At 41.6% G+C, this 18,285-nt stretch overlaps 2 protein-coding genes across 2 annotated transcripts; both read left to right on the top strand.

The window, feature by feature from the left end:
- Positions 1–919: 919 nt before the first annotated feature.
- On the top strand, positions 920–7,259 carry pef1 (penta-EF-hand domain containing 1). Its single transcript, XM_035183161.2, has 5 exons — positions 920–1,007; positions 2,857–3,106; positions 4,742–4,897; positions 5,452–5,595; positions 6,070–7,259. The coding sequence occupies exons 1-5, from the start codon at positions 987–989 to the stop codon at positions 6,297–6,299; spliced, it is 801 nt and encodes a 266-aa protein (XP_035039052.1). The 5' UTR covers positions 920–986; the 3' UTR covers positions 6,300–7,259.
- Positions 7,260–9,876: 2,617 nt separating this feature from the next.
- smim12 (small integral membrane protein 12) lies at positions 9,877–12,440 on the top strand. The gene is made up of 2 exons (XM_035181933.2): positions 9,877–9,955; positions 11,259–12,440. Exon 2 carries the CDS (start codon positions 11,290–11,292, stop codon positions 11,563–11,565), a length of 276 nt encoding a protein of 91 aa, XP_035037824.1. The 5' UTR covers positions 9,877–9,955; positions 11,259–11,289; the 3' UTR covers positions 11,566–12,440.
- The last annotated feature ends 5,845 nt before the right edge of the window (positions 12,441–18,285 follow it).

Genomic DNA, 18,285 nt, shown 5'->3' on the forward strand with positions numbered 1-18,285 from the left:
CATTCTGTAAAGATTACATCATGATAAAAGAAAAGAGCCATTAAAAAATAATAGGCTGGTATATAGAAAAAACAAACTGGTTACATATTGGGACAATACATACATATACAACACCAGTAAATTATTTATTGGTATATTTTAGGATTATCTTAATATTCATTAATCTAAATGGGATTAAAATAAATCCCTAAAATATTCATTATCAAGTCAAAACTCAAGCAGACTCCTGGCAAACCCTGTAATTACTACAGGATCGAACAGTGAGTTAACTTTGTCGGTGTCACAAAAAAAGCCCACTTTATTACTCACAACAGAGATTAGTACAATGAATGAATTTGAGTACAAAATAAATATGTACAAAAATAAAAATGAAATGATGAAGGAATGTTTAGTGTGTCTATATATACATACATAAATTTGCATATATACACACACATATATAAACATATATATATATATATATTTATACACATACATATACATACACACACACACACACATATATATACACACACATATTAACACACACACACACACACACACACACACACACACACACACACACACACACACACATACACAACACACACACATCTAAACACAAACACATTGAATATAATGTATATTGAATTTGTTCCAAGCTGTAGTGTTTTTAAAAAGGGGTGACAATTTTTGTATGTATAATAATACACTTGGTCGATAATTAAGGCTAAAGTAAAATATTAAAAAAAATACATTAAAATGCTTTTTCTTACGAGCTGGAATAGTTCCCACGGCTTTTTGTTCCGGAGACAGTACAATTAAATCAAGTATCGGTACACTCATGTACTGTCGTCATCGTTTTTCCGTCTCCACCATCCAATCAGGAGCAGGGGACGCGGGTGCGGTTTTGACAGACGCCTGAATGGACCAATCGTGAGGCTGAGCCGGGCGGTGCAGTATCCGGCTGCAGTGTGCTGCCGCTGAGGAAGTGAAGTCAGATCAACATGAGTTTCCACTACGGCCAGGTACAGAAATACTGCCTTTGTGTTTTATATATGTTTATTATAACAACGTCCTAACATTGTTGAACAACTTTACTATCTGTTTTATTATTTATCATCACGTTTGTGTGACTTAGAAACACGAGTGAAGCGTTAGCTCCTGTGCTGTCTTTGCTAGCAGCGTGTTGGTTTGTCATTAATCTTTCACTTTGGATCAGTGAAGTCAGACACTTGAGCTAAGTTGAGCTAACAACTGCTCCGTGTAAAGATTAACCACCACTAGTTTAACTCGTTACTGTCGCTAGTGTGGAAGTTAGGTCAGCGAGGTGAAAGTCCAAGTAGCCATAGTGCTATGTTGTTATCCTGTCCGTAACCGACAGCTGGATTAGTGGTACTGACACATCTGTTAGCAGCATTGAGGTGTAAATGTTGCACATTTGCCCAGAACCTCTACTTTGAATTGATCTCAAGTAATTCAATGTCTAAAACCAGCGGAGAAAACATCAACAGGAGTTGAATGGGTGTTCATAGACAACTGAACTTGTATGTCTACAGTATGTACACACGTACAACTCCTGAACATACATGACGTGAACGACAGAGAATCTTGCCAGTTAACATTCCCAGAGATCTCCGTGCTGTATTGATGTGTTGTCTGATCAACAGTCCAAAGTCCAAGTATAGGATCTGTCAAAGATCTACTGTGAAGAAAAGCAGTATATCAACTGAATGTTTGACTTTTTTTCCCACAATATTTGCTTTAAAACGAACTGAAATGGTTCATCAATGTTTGAAACAGCAGGCGATTATCTCTCTAACAATTAACTAATTCATGAATCGGCTAATTTCAAGTCTGCTTATGTATTTACTGGGTAGCGTCATCATGTTTTTACATACATGTATAAATTAAATCTTAATCTGCACATTAACTGTAGCTGATGAATGTAGATCAACACATTTATTTCCCTGGGAAATGTGGAGTAATACACTGGAGACAATGGAACATACAAGTAAAGTTTCTTCAAAACTCTTAAAGTTCAGCTTGAGAGAATGTATTTGAATTAGGCTTTTTACTGTTTCCTTAAAAAATATAGCAACCTCAACTGTAGCAGGTATGATGTACGTATACTGGAAGTCAAAGTATTCCAAAAACAGAAGAAACAAGCTAAAGAATACATGTAAACATACTGTACATATACACCCACGCTTAAATGAGTTAGTAAATGTACACAACACATCTGCGTGATGCTGCTCTTGTACTACAAAGAGACCATGTACATACTGTGGAGAACAATACTGACATGTTTAGGGCACATTAAGAAATAAGTGAACAAAATACAAATAAATAATATTAATAAGAAAATAATTAAAAATCTAAATGAGGTATATAAAGGTTGCAACCATAATATTTAGGAAAAAGTATTTTGCCATTACTCCCACTACTTTAACCAGAACACATACCAACTGTCTGCACCGCTGGGCTTTGACTGTGTTTTTGGCTTCAAGATCGTCAAGCTTAACACTAATTTAATTAGTTTGAACATTTTCCAGATTTCAAAGAAGACATCCAGTTTATTATTAACCTTATGATTGAGGTGTTCATAGGATGCTGTTTCTGTGACGGTGTTAAACCATTCTCGATAATCTTCTTCCAGTGTTTTAGAATGACCCACTCAGCAGTGGTTATGGCAACTTTTAGCCACTTCAGATATTTAGCGCTCACACCTTTTTGATATCTTTTGGAATGTACCACTGCTACTACTTCTATACATACACCTTAAAACCTCTCTATATATGTGGTACTCTGGTAATATAATGCTTCTACCTGCTACTGCACTCATATACTTTTGGTGACCTTTGTCTGTCATTGAAGGGCTATCCAGGAGGGGGCAACCCACCACCAAGTGCTCCATATGGTGGTGGCCGCGGTCCCTATGGGTCTCCCCAATCATCTCCATACGGAGGTGCTGCAGGTCAACCAGGAGGTCATTATGGCGGCGGTGGAGTCCCAGGTCATGGAGGGCAATATGGGCATGGACAAGGCGGTGCCCCCAGTGGGCATTATGGGGCTTACGGGGGACAGCAGCATCATGGAGCACCTTACGGCCACCAGGCTCCTGCAGGTAACTATAGGCTGACACTGGGGCTGTGTAAGCATCCTCTGCTTCCTCCGCCTGTGGGAGTTGAACAAGCATATTCTAAACGTGAGGAGGCTGCAGATAGCCGCTCATTCCCCCTCCTCTTCATTGCTTCTTCTTGTGTTTTCGTCCTCCCTCGCTCTCTGGTGAGATGATGGATAGAAAATGACTTGGGTTCCCAGACAGTCGTGTAGAGACAGGGTTCAGTTTGTGCCCCTCAGCAGGATTACACAGCTGGAGTGATGACTCCAGTAATATTGAGTGAGGGCTAAACAGAGTAAGAGACAGATGGGTAAAGAGTGTGTAGTGTGTGTGTGTGTGTGTGTGTGTGTGTGTGTGTGTGTGTAGTGCATGTGTGTGTGAATACACTGTTTCCTGTAGCAGGTAAGTGGAAGTCAGAACCTGAAAGCTGCCGTTGCCGTCACTCCCCACAGGGACAGAATCTATCAGGGTCTGGCCTGAAGTGTCACCTGCCCCTCTCTAACCATTCATTTTTCTGACAACCAGCCCTCTCTCCACTCCGCCCCTCGTCTTGCACCATATTTTCTTACACTCCCTTTCTTTTTATCCATGTATTCAGGTAATGTTCTCTTGCCCCCACACACTCCCTCCCTCTCAGATGACTTGTTCACAACCTTTAAACCCACCTCTACACTGAGCATGTTTAACTAAGGTTGGGGGAGGTATTCTTCAACAGAATGTCAACAGGTTAAATGACTATAAGGATTCATTATCCCAGAGTTTAGCCCCAGTACAGGATCGCAAACTTTTCAACCCCTGACCCCCACAGTAAAGATGCCAGAGACTTGGGACCCCTCATTACTCCTGGAGGTGGTTGAAACATACAAAGATATGGATTCTAGCTAATTCGCCAAATTCGTTGCTAATCTATCACAATCACCTTAGGGACAAAAACGACTGATTACATATTTTTTATTAGCTTTTTTTTTTTAATCTATAGTTACAATTATGGCTAAAATATGAAATTTCTGGAAATCACCCTGTAACCCCCCCTTGTCAGTACCTCATGACCCCCTCAGTGAGTCCTGACCCCTGATCTAGGAACCCTGGAAATAATCATTATTATTTGTAATATGTAACTATAGATTCTTCCAGTATGTTGTTAATACCTCCTAACCTTTGTTAACTCAGACATCTTTTAAAAAGAGTATATTCTATGTTACAGTCATTCTAGTTATACTACTAAACTTCCTACTATAAGAAAAACACTCAGTCAAGCACCGATGTATTATTTTTCATGATCAGGTTTCTGCTTAACTGAGTCAACACAGCTTCATCTGTCAGACACCAGAAGTGCTTCTTCATCTCTTGATAAATAAACAATTTTTTTCTTTTGCATTGAAACGAGGCAGATGCTTAATTTCTAAGAATGTTCACTGTCTTTTTCTTCTTTCTTTGACTAACTCTTTTTTTCTGCCACACATCAGCTTCTCCTCAAAGCCCAAGAGAGAGAGAGTATGATTGTAGAAAATAAAAGGATGGAAAACAGGAAATAAAATGAATAGAAATAGTTGGAAGTGATGGAAACAAGGTGCAAAAAAACAATCTTCAAACAGCGGGTATATTCATTCTTCTTCCTCTTATTGTTCCTCTGTGTAGGTAACATGCCTCCTGGCATTAACCCAGAGGCATACCAGTGGTTCCAGACTGTTGACACGGACCGCAGCGGCTTCATCAACCCAAAGGAGCTGAAGCAGGCGCTCGTCAACTCCAACTGGTCGGCTTTTAATGACGAGACCTGCCTCCTGATGATCAGTAAGTCGAGCAGCTGCAGTGAAATGAAATGCTCGGTGGCGTGTGGGGTAGATCTGTGTTGATGAAAGCGTTTTGACAGGGATTCTTGAGTGACACAGACTTTATCTGTGTCAAATACAATAGAGAGATCAAAACAAATACAGCAATGGGGAGGGTGCGGAATCTTCCGATAAGGGAGATAAAGAAATTGGGCTGGTTTGAAATACGAGTAGCCACTGAAATTTCCCAAGCTTATCAACAGGAATCTCCTCATGAGTCAGACTTAAAAAATGCATGAGACATGTTTGTCTTGTTGACTGTTTTTGTTTTGCAACTATCCTGCATTCCAGTTGCATTTCAAAGGCAGCGACTGAGGTGTACGATTACTGCAATAAGAGAGGTGTGACTTCTGTGTATTCCTTCTAAATAGCACAAGAAAAAGATCCAAGGTGATCGCTGATGGGCTTGCTGGAAACATGTTGGAAATGCACTTCACGTTTTTAAAAGAATGTGCAACATTAACTGAAGGAAACCAATGTTTGATTGAACGTGCTGTGTTTTGTATTTCCTCTCAGACATGTTTGACAAGACCCGGTCAGGTCGAATTGACCTGTTTGGCTTCTCAGCGCTGTGGGAATTCATGCAGCGGTGGAGGGCGTTGTTTCAGCAGTATGACAGAGACCGCTCAGGGAACATCAGTGGCACGGAGCTACACCAAGGTATTCCAGCTACTGTGTGTGTTAGAAGTCAGTTGTCAGTATAATTATCCAAACAAAATCCGTCATTGGTATAATCTGTGGTTTTAATCTCATACAAAAAACTAGACTGGCACGTAGTAGCCACACATAATTTCACACACTCATAGATTTCAGTCCCCTAAGTATGCTAGATTTTTTTCATCAAGATCCATGAATTATTCTGTTGGAAATCTGGGAAAAGGTAAAAAACACCTATCTCACAATGTTACAAGAAGTGAAAACGAATTCCCCGCACTGCCTCTCTTTCCGGGGCTGCACCAATATATAGTGGGTTCTTTCTTGACCCATAATCTATCCTTCCCAAAATCCGTTCATAAATTCTTTTGTAATCTTGCTTTCTTACCAATAAACAAACAAAATAAATGTTCAGAGGTGAAAACATAACCCCCAAGCCGAAAAACAAAAATTCACTCTGTTCTCTCCTCCTCTCCTCAGCCCTCGCTCAGATGGGCTACAACCTCAGTCCCCAGTTTTCCGAGACGCTGGTGCAGCGCTTCACCCTGCGGGGCGCGCGACCTGGCATCCAGCTGGACCGCTTCATCCAGGTGTGCACCCAGCTGCAGAGCATGACGCAGGTCTTCAGGGAGAGGGACACGACCATGACGGGCAACGTCCGACTCAACTACGAGGATTTCCTCTCCGGGGCCATGACCAGGCTCATGTGAGCCATCGACAGTCCCACTGCTCTGTGGAGTTCACATCGTCATTCCATGTTCAGGTCCCATTCTGCTCAGTGTTCTCACATAAGTGCCCTCACACCTCTATATGTTTGCGTTCGAACAGCCTGTGCACATCTTTCCATGGCTTGTTGCTGTAAACGGATAAAGCTTATAAAGAAATTATTACATATCTTAACTTTGACCAGGGGTCCGACTGAAGGTCCTCTGAACGGGCCCATCTCACCGTAGAGGACTTGGGTGATAGTGGCAGTCTCTTGTTTACTAGAACCAACATTTGGTCAAAGGTATGAATAGTTAAAAATCAGAGAGAGCACTTGTATAAAAATGTTTAATTTGCTGAATGTTTACCCAACTCTTTGAAACATATTTCTTTCAGGACTGAATCAATGCATCAGACGTTATTTCTTTACTCCTACAGCAGAATACATGCATTTATGTGTATGACAGTGACTATGCTGGACTACAAGTTGATATTCTATGAAATTGCCTTCATGCAGCATTAACAAAAAAAAGTAGTGTTTAAAATTCATATTAACTATACTCCGGAGTCCAGAGGGTACGAATATTGCTTAGAAGCACCACATTTATACAAATTAATTTTACAAATTATTCCAACCTCCTTTAGTGAACTTTCAGAAAGTGGACTGTCAGAAAAAAATTACTTATTACCATTTTTGCTAAATTGCTCTTCTGTAAGCCAGTATCAACGATATATATATATATATCATTTATATATATCTTTGACCAAAATATAAAAGATTTAAATCTCTGGAGAAAAAAAAGGGTTTGCCAACTTCACTAAAATGATTGTGGGTCCAGTAACTGTTGATACACTCCACTGTGTTATACGCAGCATTCAAATCAGTGAATGATGAAAATGCCATAATGAAATGCCAAAATGGTTCTTAATGCCAGAAACAAATAAATGCCTTTGTATCACTCTGATGTATTTTTGTTTTCTTCATCGACAATCATTCACACTCAGTTCAAACACAGGTCCTTACTAGGTCACTTTTTCTAAAAAAATCAAGTTTGAATGAATTTGACATGACTTGCTCTGTGTGTGTGTGTGCGTGAGAGTGTGAGTGTGAGAGAGAGAGAGAGCTCCTCGGAGCAAAACAACGTAACAATTGTGACTTACTATCCATGATGGCTCAAGAGGGCACGCAATAGGTCACGCTGATATTGATCGCCCTCTGCTGGATCATGAGGCAAACTACTTCAGACGCTCTGATCCACTAAACTGTGTAATAGTTCATAACAGTTTGTATATAAATATCCCCCCTCCCCCCCCGCGAATGTTCAAACTTGGAATACAAAGTGACAGCCCTATTCCCTACATTTGAAGAGTTTTCATCTTGTACTATATAAAGCTAATGCTTGTGGTTTTAAATCTGTATCTAAAGGGTTGATATTGTGTAAATACAGCTGTACCGTTCCAATACGGATACCACCACCTTGAATATGAGCAATTTTACGTTACTGAGAGCTTTACTTAAGGTTTTGTTATGTTCTACAAAGTGACAGAACAGTATCTGAGTGGTTGTTGAGAAAATGAACTTGAGAATTGTTGTTTTTATCCCAGCAAAAGTGTAGTTTTCACTTTGATCTTGAACAGCAGTCATTGGCTGATCTTCGACCTAAAAAAGCCCAGAATTGGTTGCTTGTTTCTCTCCTTGTTGGGCAGATTGGCTGCACAAAAGAGCAAAAAAAGAAAGAAAGAAAGAAAGAAAGAAAAAAGCCTCTGTCTTCCCCTTCCACATCTGGCGCTTCTCTTCCTCGCCATCTGTTACGCCGCTTGATCACAGTCTGTGTCAGAAGTCCTCCTGCTTCTCCTTGCCTCTCTCTAAATCACAGGCGATCCATCAAATCCTCCCGCGCATCCTTTTCGGTCATATCGCGCATCCATCTGCTCCTTTACCCCTCGCCTTCCATCTTAATCTGGAGCTAAACTTAGCTGTCCCTGGTCCTTAAGCACTCCTTGAGTCATATTCTCCCTGCCAGGCACACGCGTCACCTGAAGGTGGACGTGTTGAAGTGTCTGGGCCGCCCGCCTTCAGTAAGACGGAGTTTGGGGGGACTGTAAAGCGTGGCGGAAGGTGCACCATGCTTGACGCTTGGAGCCCGCACAGAGCCGTGCCCCAGCCTCCTTTTGGGCTTACATGATTCAGCGGTGATTTAACTTTAAGTCCTGCCCGTCGTTTCCTGTGTAATGAGGAATTCTCCCACCACTGACCATGCCTGACATCTGTAATTAACTTGGGCAAATAGAGCAGGTCTACGGGGCCTCCGTTTTGCGAGGATGTGACACTCCACTCCGTCAGTTTGTCACTCGGATTGATAAGGCGGCAGTATTTTTTTTTATTTTTATTTTTTGCATGAAAATTTTTTTTTCTTGGCGCCGCTCTAAATCTTATGTACCAATAAACAGCAGCTGATGAAATAATCCTGGCACGGCGAGAGGGTGGTAGTAAAGCAGAACTGGCACTACTGATGTTGTTTTCCTCCAGGGGACGGGAACATTTCACTTTATCTGACAGGACTGATCAAACGCCAGTTCTGGCAACTACGAGATGGACAAGCACAGAGGGGGGGAAATCATTTTTGAAGCATGAGGCATAATCACCCACACAGATTCCTCTTAATCACAACCATTTCAGCAGTCACTTTAAGTGATAACAGGAGAATTTTGGAAATAAGACTATTTTGCACTCCCCTGCTTGTGCACAAATGACCAATGAGTCAGAACTGTGCATCGTCTCCGTGTCGGGCTGCGTTCCGGGTGGTACATTTTCTTCCCCCTGTGAAACGGACACAGTCGCTCTGCCTCCCTCATAAGCAGTTAAACAAAAGCAAAGCCTTCCTGAAAAAAATTAAAAATGTCTTCCTACAGAATACCAAGCTTCTCAATGTGACTCTGCCTTTTAAATGCCAAACTGTGCTTTTAAACAAATAAATAAATAAATAAAATTAAATCCTATCCTGACAGTTGAGGGGTTTGTCATCCATGCGGGAGGGGGGGCTCACGCCTTGTCAACATGTTACACAATAGTGGCGACAGATCTGTCAGCCTTTCATGAGTGTTCCTCGACAGGAGGATTCCGTTCCAGAGTGTTTGAACGCAGAAAGAGACGAGATTTGTATGACTGTCAGTGCTGAGGGAAGGACATGCACCAATACATGTTATGTAAGAACACAACTGTCTTAGACCAGAGGTTCTCAATTTGTTTGCAGCCAAGGACCCCCGACAAGATGCATGTCCCTTAGAATAAGACAAGATTTGTTCTTGTTAGTGGAAGACTGAGTTCTAACGTTAGTTACATTTTCTGTTGCATTGAGTCTAAAAGTTATGTTTGTTTATAAACAATAATTTCAAAATGTTACTTATTCGCAGCATTAACCATCAATACCAGCAAAAACAATTGGAGAGAACTTATAGAATGTGTGAGTAGTTGATGGCATTTCTCACGTTAAAGCAGTTTGGTGTTTTGACCACTAGATGGCGATGAAGCACTGGGACAAACTCAACTGAAACCCTCTTGGTTGCAGCCTAGCGACGCTCCTCAGCCAATGAGGAGGAAGCAGGAAGTGGTCAGGCGGAAGTCACGTCGGTCGTCTGCAGCATCGTCAACGTGCTAAAGGTGAGTGGAGACTAATGAATTAACAAGAAGTCATTTAACTTTAGATAAACTCTTGAGTGTCATCGGGGAAACGCAGCCGCTGGAGGGTTTGGTGTCACTACTCAGATTCAAACGTCAACGTAACACACGTATTGTCGCACATTAAAGTTAGCTTATCTAAAAGGTAGCACTGTAAAGGTCGCCGGTTCCGAGCTGTTTAGATGAATGACTTTGTAACCCCACGGAATCCAACACTGGAAGACAGGCCTGTGTGAAGTGCGTCAGCTTGGATCTGTTCACAGGTTGTGTCACTTGTGTTCCTTGACGTTCTGTGGTTAATTCATCCAGGTTGACCGCCGCTAAACCAAACCACCTTGGGAAAAATGTCCATTTATTTTTCCCTGCGTGTTGTCAAAGTAAAGCATAGGTGATCGAACATGAATTCATACCTTTTATGAATCGTGGAGAAGTGGGTTGTAATTCGGCATGTATGTTACACAAGAACACACAGATCTTAACCTTTGAATGAGTCATGTCATTGCCACAACATGACGTAACCTTAAATATGTATACCACTACAATGACATTCAGTATAAGTGCTCACCTCTACGATTCTTTAAGACCCAGCTGTCCCTCTATTAAACCACATTTAGATTCACTAGATCCAGATGTTTTATTTGGATCTGCACCACATCGCACACACTCATACTGGTCCCTTAACATTCCTGATTCTTTCAACAAGATCCAAGGAGGTTTTTCTGAGAAACCAACCAACATGTTGTAAAACACCCTTTCACACAATGTAGAGGTAAGTGAAGAAAAATGACCCGATCCGCCTCCTGATCTGCATCCACACCAAAGGTTTGAGGTGGGTTTTACCCTGGAAAATGTCCCACCTTTTATATAAAGTTTCATTGAAACTAGTTGACAAATACATAAACAAACTCAGACTAAAACAATCTCCTTGGCAGAGGTAATAACATGAGGTTATGTTGACATTAAATGTGCGCATCTGCCTAAATTTCAGAAACTCGTTAGTTTTATCATCTGTTTCTCTATTCGCAATTTATTTGCCCACGTATCATTCCATAATAATTGATATTGATTATCAATCATTTGCATTAGTACATGATTTGGTTTAACTGTCCGGATCAGTGTTGAACCACAAGGGGGAACCAGGAGAGAAGAAATGTTGATCACATTTTAAATCAGAACTAGTTATATAAGAACAGTCTTCTCCTTATGAGTAAATGGCCTCCATTTCCCTCTAGTTATATTCATGTAATAATAAAAAAAATCCTCCCTTTATTCTCTTTTCTCCAAGGAGCACCTGGGAGCCAAAGCTGTGAGCAGTCATGTGGCCTGTCCTGTGGACTGCGATGCGGACCTACGCTCCCTACGTCACCTTTCCGGTCGCACTTGTGGTCGGAGCCGTGGGCTACCACCTGGAGTGGTTCATCAGAGGGACCCCGAAAACTCGGGTGGATGAGAAGGGCATCCAGGAGCTGAGGGACGAGAGGAAGCTGGAGGAACAAGTGGGCATGGACAGCACGCAGGTGCTTAGCCTGAAAGACAAACTGGAGTTTACACCCAAAGCTGCTCTGAACAGGAACCGATCAGAAAAGAGCTAACCGTCTGTCACTGGCGTTAGAGACTCGTGTTTGTCCCGTCTCACAGCGGGAGGATGGTGTACTGGAGGTGAAGCAGAGGGAGAAAACACCTTTTTTTTCTCGTCAACTCAGACATTCTTCATCACTCACGGCCACCAAGATTCTTCAGGTCGCTTTTTGTCCATTTCAGAGACTTTCTAGAAGCAGCAGGGTAAAAAAAAAAGGAGTCAAATACACCATATATGTGCTGTATGTGATTTTCTGACCTTCCACTTAATGTTGCACATACGTGTTTGTGCATTAATCAGTAGCTAAAGCAAGTCTCTGTAATTAAAACACCTTAAATACTGGAACCTTTGGGTGTTCAGGCTTTGAACTGAATTAAGGTTTGTCCACTGGCCTGAAGAAAACGTTATACATTGTTTTATTTAAATCTACCTGTGCCACTGACATACATGTTGTGGCTTGTTACCGAATCTCACGCATTTAATTTCTCCATTTTCATGTTCCGAAGCTGCCACACACAGATGTTTCTCCTTTTAATCTTTTCTTTAGGTTAAGGAACATGTGATTGTGAACATACAAGTGGAGGAAGAAAGAGAGGGTCTTTGTCTGCAGTTCTTTTATCTCATGTGATGGTATGTGACAAAATAAGCCAGCGGTGTGGGAGGTCTCTCAGGAAGTTTAAGCTGCTTAGTCCTATTGTCTGAAACATCCACATAATGCTTTCATTTTAGAAAGTCTGGATTTTGTTGGCACACCCAAAGTTTTAGTTGTGTGTGTGTTGCAAAAAATGCAATGAATAAAATAAATTTGTATGCTGAAAGTGTGTCCGATTGAATTTTCCACTTGAGATTTCATTCAAACAGAGTAATAAAACTTTGTGTCACATGCTCTTTTCTGCAGCATTTTTTCGCATTAGAGGTTAAAGAAGTATCTGATCCACCCTCATGAAACTGCTGCTGCCAAGGACAAAAAGTTACATCAAATTCAAAGGAAGGAAGTAATGACTCTAAACAAGGAAAGACTTGGCAGTAATAAATGGAGGAATCACCAACCTATTCCCCTTACGGAGTTTGACCTATGGCACACAATGGAAAAAAAAACGACCAGTCCATTCCGAAAACCCAGCATTTCATTCCTGTTTTTTTGTATGTGAGAAACTTGATTTCTGGATTTTTCAGCACTTCAAAGCTGGCTTGAAATAGCTGTGGTCTGACCAGTGAGTCCCGAGGCTCATCTAAAAAGTTAAGGCTTATTCTCAGTAAGCTGATTCATGACCGAAAGTTTTAGAGTGAAACCCCAAATACATCAAAGTCTGTATCAGGGTGACGAATGTCTCTCACCCAGAGGAATGAACATGATACAATTTATCATTTACAATAGTAAACAACAGTTTTAAAATTTTATAATAATAAACTTGCATGTAAATCATGGAATACACAACTAAATAAACCAGATACTTTAAAACCTACTATCAGAAGACAGATGGAAATAGAAACCACACATTTAAACAAGACATTATGGGGATTCATCACCCACTACATTGATGACTAGAATCATAAGTACAGAGTTTCTAAGGTGATTAAAAACCATTAATTTTAGCTTTGAATAAATTTATAAACTTCCGTTAAATGATTTAAATCAAGATTATCTAAGACATTGCTGACACTTGAACGTGGCACTAAATTGTCTTCATCACAAACTAACTGCATTAACTCACGTCCACTAACACAAACGTACAATCACTAGCATTTATTTACGGAAAGATGTTAGATAAAAACTGCAGCTAATGGAAGCGTTTAAGGCAAAAATAGCTACCCCCCCACAATAACTAAAAATAAACCCAAACTAGTCCACAGAGATAAACACAAAAGCAAAACTGAATTCCATGTCCGGGCAAACGACAGGAGAGAAATTAGAGCAACATAAATGGCAGCGAACCCCTCACAGGCTCCATTAAAGCTACAACATAGAGAAAGGTATCAAAGTGCAAAGAAAGACACAAAACTAACAAGCGCAGTAACAACACCAGTCCATGAACCTGCTTTCTCTGGGACTGAAAAGGGGAAGCGCACCGGCTGTGGGAGCTTTAAACGCTGCTCCACTGACGACCTAATGGGAATCAGGAGGTTGGGGATCCTGGTACCTACAAGGGGGCATGAGAACATGTGTTTATCCAAAGAATCAAATCAGCCGAGAAGAGAATCCAAGCGATCCCTTTACACTGATAACAACACGTTAGTCTGGATAAGTTGAGCCATGTTGGAAGAACAGATAGATCGTTAATGTTCGCATTGCTGCAGTGGGATTGCACACAGACCACTGTTGGTCTTAACTGGCTCAAGTTTGATATGCATCGAACGACTATATACAAACGTACAACAACCACATGTGAAAACATTCCTTTTGATAAAGACATCAGTAGAACAACATGCGGCTAAAATTGACTTTCTCCTTTTATGGGCGGCTCTCTACTCTGTCTCACAGCCCACCAGTAATTTCCCAGTAATATACAGCGGCCCAACAAAACCAATGGTCCACCATCGTGGCCCAACGACCTGTACCGGGTGAACGGAAATCATGATTAAAATAATGGTTTTACGTGGAATACTGAGGTGCTGAAACAATATGGAGGAGGTCTGTGGTGATGTTGCCTGTACCTAACATGACCTCCCTGGGAAGACAGGAAAAGGGAACGGTTTCCACATATTCTATCAAGACTGCTATTGTTCTCATTATTAAAGCAAATCCACTGAGGTGGTAACAGAAGCTTTAAGAAGAATCGGTGTTTGAAGGCGAATAAGTTATTGGTGTCGTATAGAATCAGACAAGGATGTTGAAGGTAGAGGTGCCATGGAGGCTACAGCCCCCGATAATTGGTGTAGCTGCAAGGTTCACTTTTAAAGTTAAATTTGAATTGTCGCATAGTAGCATTTCTATGCATCTTTACCACGACAGCCACTGGTTGAAAGCATTAGGTTTTCTGGTCCGTCCCACTCTCATGAACACATCTCAACTATGCCTTGAGGGAATTTCCTCAAATCGGTTCAGACATTCAGTTGGACTCAAGGATGAACTGATTAGAAATTGGAGGTCAAAGGTCAAGGTTACTGAGATCTCAGGAACGTGTTATCTTAAGAACGCCTCAAGAGAATCGTTTCAAATTTGGCACAAATGTTCACTTAGACACACAGACCAACTGATCCGGTTTGCGTAGTTGAAGCTCAAGGTCATGGTGACATTTTGGCCTCTTGAACATGATATCTCACGTCTGCATTTAGTGAATTTCTTCCATTTTTGACCAGTTGTCCGTTGAACTCAAAGATGAACTGATGGTCAAAGATCACAGTGACCTCATATGAATCTGGACAAAATGTATATGGACGGAATCTGCACTTGTTGGTGGAGGCATACAACTACAGGGCTTACTAACGTTACGCTATTCTATAGACTTTCTTTTTCCAGCAGCAGCATTTTCTGACTGACTTCTACTCTCCCCGGAATCGGAAGATGTGACAACTCTTACAAAAGGACTCCGAATAATTATTCTGTTGACACTTTCACTCCAGTCCCGCAGCCTTTCCTGTGTTTAGTAATGAAGCAGGAAGGTCCATCTCTCTGAGTGGATGGTAACCTTTCCTTTGTGCCAGGATAAGTTCTGCTACGTTAGCCTGCCAGTTAATGAAACAGGGGAAAAGATTAACACTGGCTCCAGACCGGTAAATGCTGCCCTGCTATCGGCAGCCATCAGCTTGTACTCCCCTCTTTTTCTAGTTTGCTATCAGTGGAATGACCTGCTCCGGTCCAGTGACCCCGGTTGTGCGTGTGCAGAGCGGCAATTGCTTCAAGCTGGTGAAAGATTCCAGTTGAAACTAGTGAGGATGGAGAGGTGGGGGGGGGGAGTCTGCAGCTAAATTACAACGAGAGGGAGTTAACAAGGAGTGTGTGAGTGTGTGTGTGTGTGTGTGTGTGTGTGTGTGTGTGTGTGTGTGTGTCCTTCTGGGAACAATCAACAGGACAGGTTCGGCGTCTTAACAATGGCCCCGGATCCTCGCAACTGGACAGTGCTGTGGGAACCAAACTCCGAGGCTCATGGGAAGAGTGGGGCGTCTGGAGGTGTTCTATTGTTCTCGCTGGATGATGGGGGATAATAGGTGAGGGTGATGCTGGCTGTTCCTTTTTATTTTCTAAGGAGGTCCAATCGAACATCCTGAGCGGACAGGCTGGAGACGGTGCTGCAGGAACAATAGAGCTGTCTGCCTGTTGGAAGGGCACCACTTCCGCCTATTAAACACACACACACACACACACACACACACACACACACACACACACACACACACACACACACACACACACACACACACACACACACACACACACACACACACACACACACACACACACTCCTTGTTAACTCCCTCTCGTTGTAATTTAGACAGACTAAACATTTTACAATAACATTTACAGGTATATTTTTACAGGAGAATACACAAGAATAGAAAGCTGGCTGACATCGGAAGATTCTAAAAAACAATTTATCTACTACTTATTACTTATTTTACCATTTCGGTCTAATTATGGACTGCCACACTCCTTCCTGAAGACTCAATAACCTCTCCCCGTCTCCATCATTTCGGATCAATGGGCCATGTTCACACCATTTTCCTCTGACATCACACAGGATGGGAAGCTTATGCTGTAATGAACAGAATAATGAACTGCTGTGATCCAGGTTATTTGGTCATATAAACACAGGGAATGTGACTAACTGTTTTCATTTCTCAGGCCACCCACTGTTTAGCAAAGACATTAGATAGTAAAAACTGAAGGGACGTGGGACCATGGGTGCGTTTGAATAGTCCATTTTGTTTAGAAACTTCCCTAAGTGAGTGAAATGACCCGGAAGTGTTTCAGCAGCCGACACAATAAGAGCTGTTCGAATTCTCTAAATAATGAGTTACGGAGCATCAGTGTTCCCTAACTCGTCTCCTTTAGAATAGGAAACATTTGACCATCCCTTATGAAAGGAAAGGAAAATATTCCACCCCACAATTAACACGGCAGCAAAATTGAAGGCGACACAACCTCGTTGTTTCACCTAAATATAAAAGACAGAACAGCTGTTTTATTCTCATGACACGATGCAGAACTGATGTGAATCCTCACATGATCGTCTGAGCTCCTGATTTCTTCTCTGTCACATCTGTCCAGTCAGGAGTCACAGTGAACAACAAGCTAAATAAATTCATAGTTCACAACATCATCATCATAACGAAAAACAAATATGAAGGTTGTTTCAACCTCCTGACTGTGGAATGGACACAATCATTTTTTTCTCCACTTATATAAGGTTTTCTCCTTGTACACTTATGCTTAATGCTCTATCAAATGCTTTGAAACTAACTTTTGTGTTGACGCAAACTGTGTGAACACAGGACTGTTGACAGTTAATGTTGATAACATTGATAGCTTGATATAGTAGCTTGATAGCGCCAGTCGATTTTATACACAGCCTTGTATAAATGTGTCCAAGATGTGTATTAATATTTCAATATAAATACGTCCCTCATGGCCAAAAAATTGTCAGTAACCTTGAAACATGGCCCCATGTCCCTCCAGATTTTCCTATCCATTGTCCTTTCAGTTGCAGATCAGTTAGCTACCTGTGTTTATATGACAAACAAACCTGGATCACAGCAGCACAGCATTATTGTCGATAGCAGCATTTGAGTTTCCCACCCTTAACGTTATAGTAGTTGAAGTGTTTCAGAGGAAAATGGCAGGGCCTCTTGTAAGGCTCCTTCTGGAACTCTTTCCCCAAACACATCTGTGGCAGCACCAGTCTCATTTTGTTCAAGAAGTTAATCAAAGCTCTCCTTTAAAAAGATAGCCCCTATGCTTCTTCATGCTTTTACTGTCTCAATAGTCTTTGAGTATCTTAAAAGTGCCCCAATGCTCAAAACATGTTCTACAAGGACCCCACTCCCCCCTTACTATCATCGCAGTCATAGTACTCAACACAGACACAATTTTCTACGAGCTATCAGTGGTACCAGAACTCTTAATTGACTCCAGCCGTTCAGCAGTTACTTTTTGCGCATTTACCCATCAATCACTGGGCTTTTTGATGAGGTTGCCATGACATTAGGGCTTCACAACACAGGGGAGCCAGGACCAAACAATGCAACAATGCCTACTGCAGCCCCATTGTCAGGGTGAACAATCGCCAATGAGCTATCCCTGGGGAGAAACAATACTGGAACAGGAAACAGATATGGACCCACTTCCTGTCCAGGGTTTAAATTTAGGGACTGCTCAAAGCATTTCGTTGTTGTTTTTGTTGAGTAGCACAAATGGCCAAATTAAGGAGTGGGTGCTTGGACGTGACATTGTTATGGTGAAAGAGGCGGTTGTGTGTCGCTACTGTGTGTGTGCTCGTTGAAAGAAACAAAAGGATTTGGAGCATGCAACAATGTATGCCTGTCACACAAACACACGTGCGATAACGTAAACACTAAGTCCTACAAAGCGGCCTTTGCTACACCAGATAAATTATTTCCAATTACATCCAAATAGAGATATTGCATAACTTTGAAAAAACCTCCTTCATCCAGCAGCGTGCTATTTTAGGCCTCGCCCATACTTTGTTTACAGTCTGTGTGGAGGGAGGTCAGGCTGGTCATTCCTGACTTCTCAAGTGTATTTTTTGTGAGTGGGCATTTTCTGCCTGTTCAG

Source organism: Hippoglossus stenolepis, chromosome 17 (assembly GCF_022539355.2).
Source record: "Hippoglossus stenolepis isolate QCI-W04-F060 chromosome 17, HSTE1.2, whole genome shotgun sequence".
Classification (NCBI taxonomy): domain Eukaryota; kingdom Metazoa; phylum Chordata; class Actinopteri; order Pleuronectiformes; family Pleuronectidae; genus Hippoglossus; species Hippoglossus stenolepis.

Excerpts from the sequence above, each read along its gene's own strand:
- pef1 (XM_035183161.2), top strand. The coding sequence starts at position 987 with ATGAGTTTCCACTACGGCCAG. Across the intron at positions 1,008-2,856 it reads TGAGTTTCCACTACGGCCAG|GGCTATCCAGGAGGGGGCAA; the intron begins GTACAGAAATAC and ends CTGTCATTGAAG. Across the intron at positions 4,898-5,451 it reads GACCTGCCTCCTGATGATCA|ACATGTTTGACAAGACCCGG; the intron begins GTAAGTCGAGCA and ends ATTTCCTCTCAG.
- smim12 (XM_035181933.2), top strand. The coding sequence starts at position 11,290 with ATGTGGCCTGTCCTGTGGACTGCGATGCGGACCTACGCTCCCTACGTC.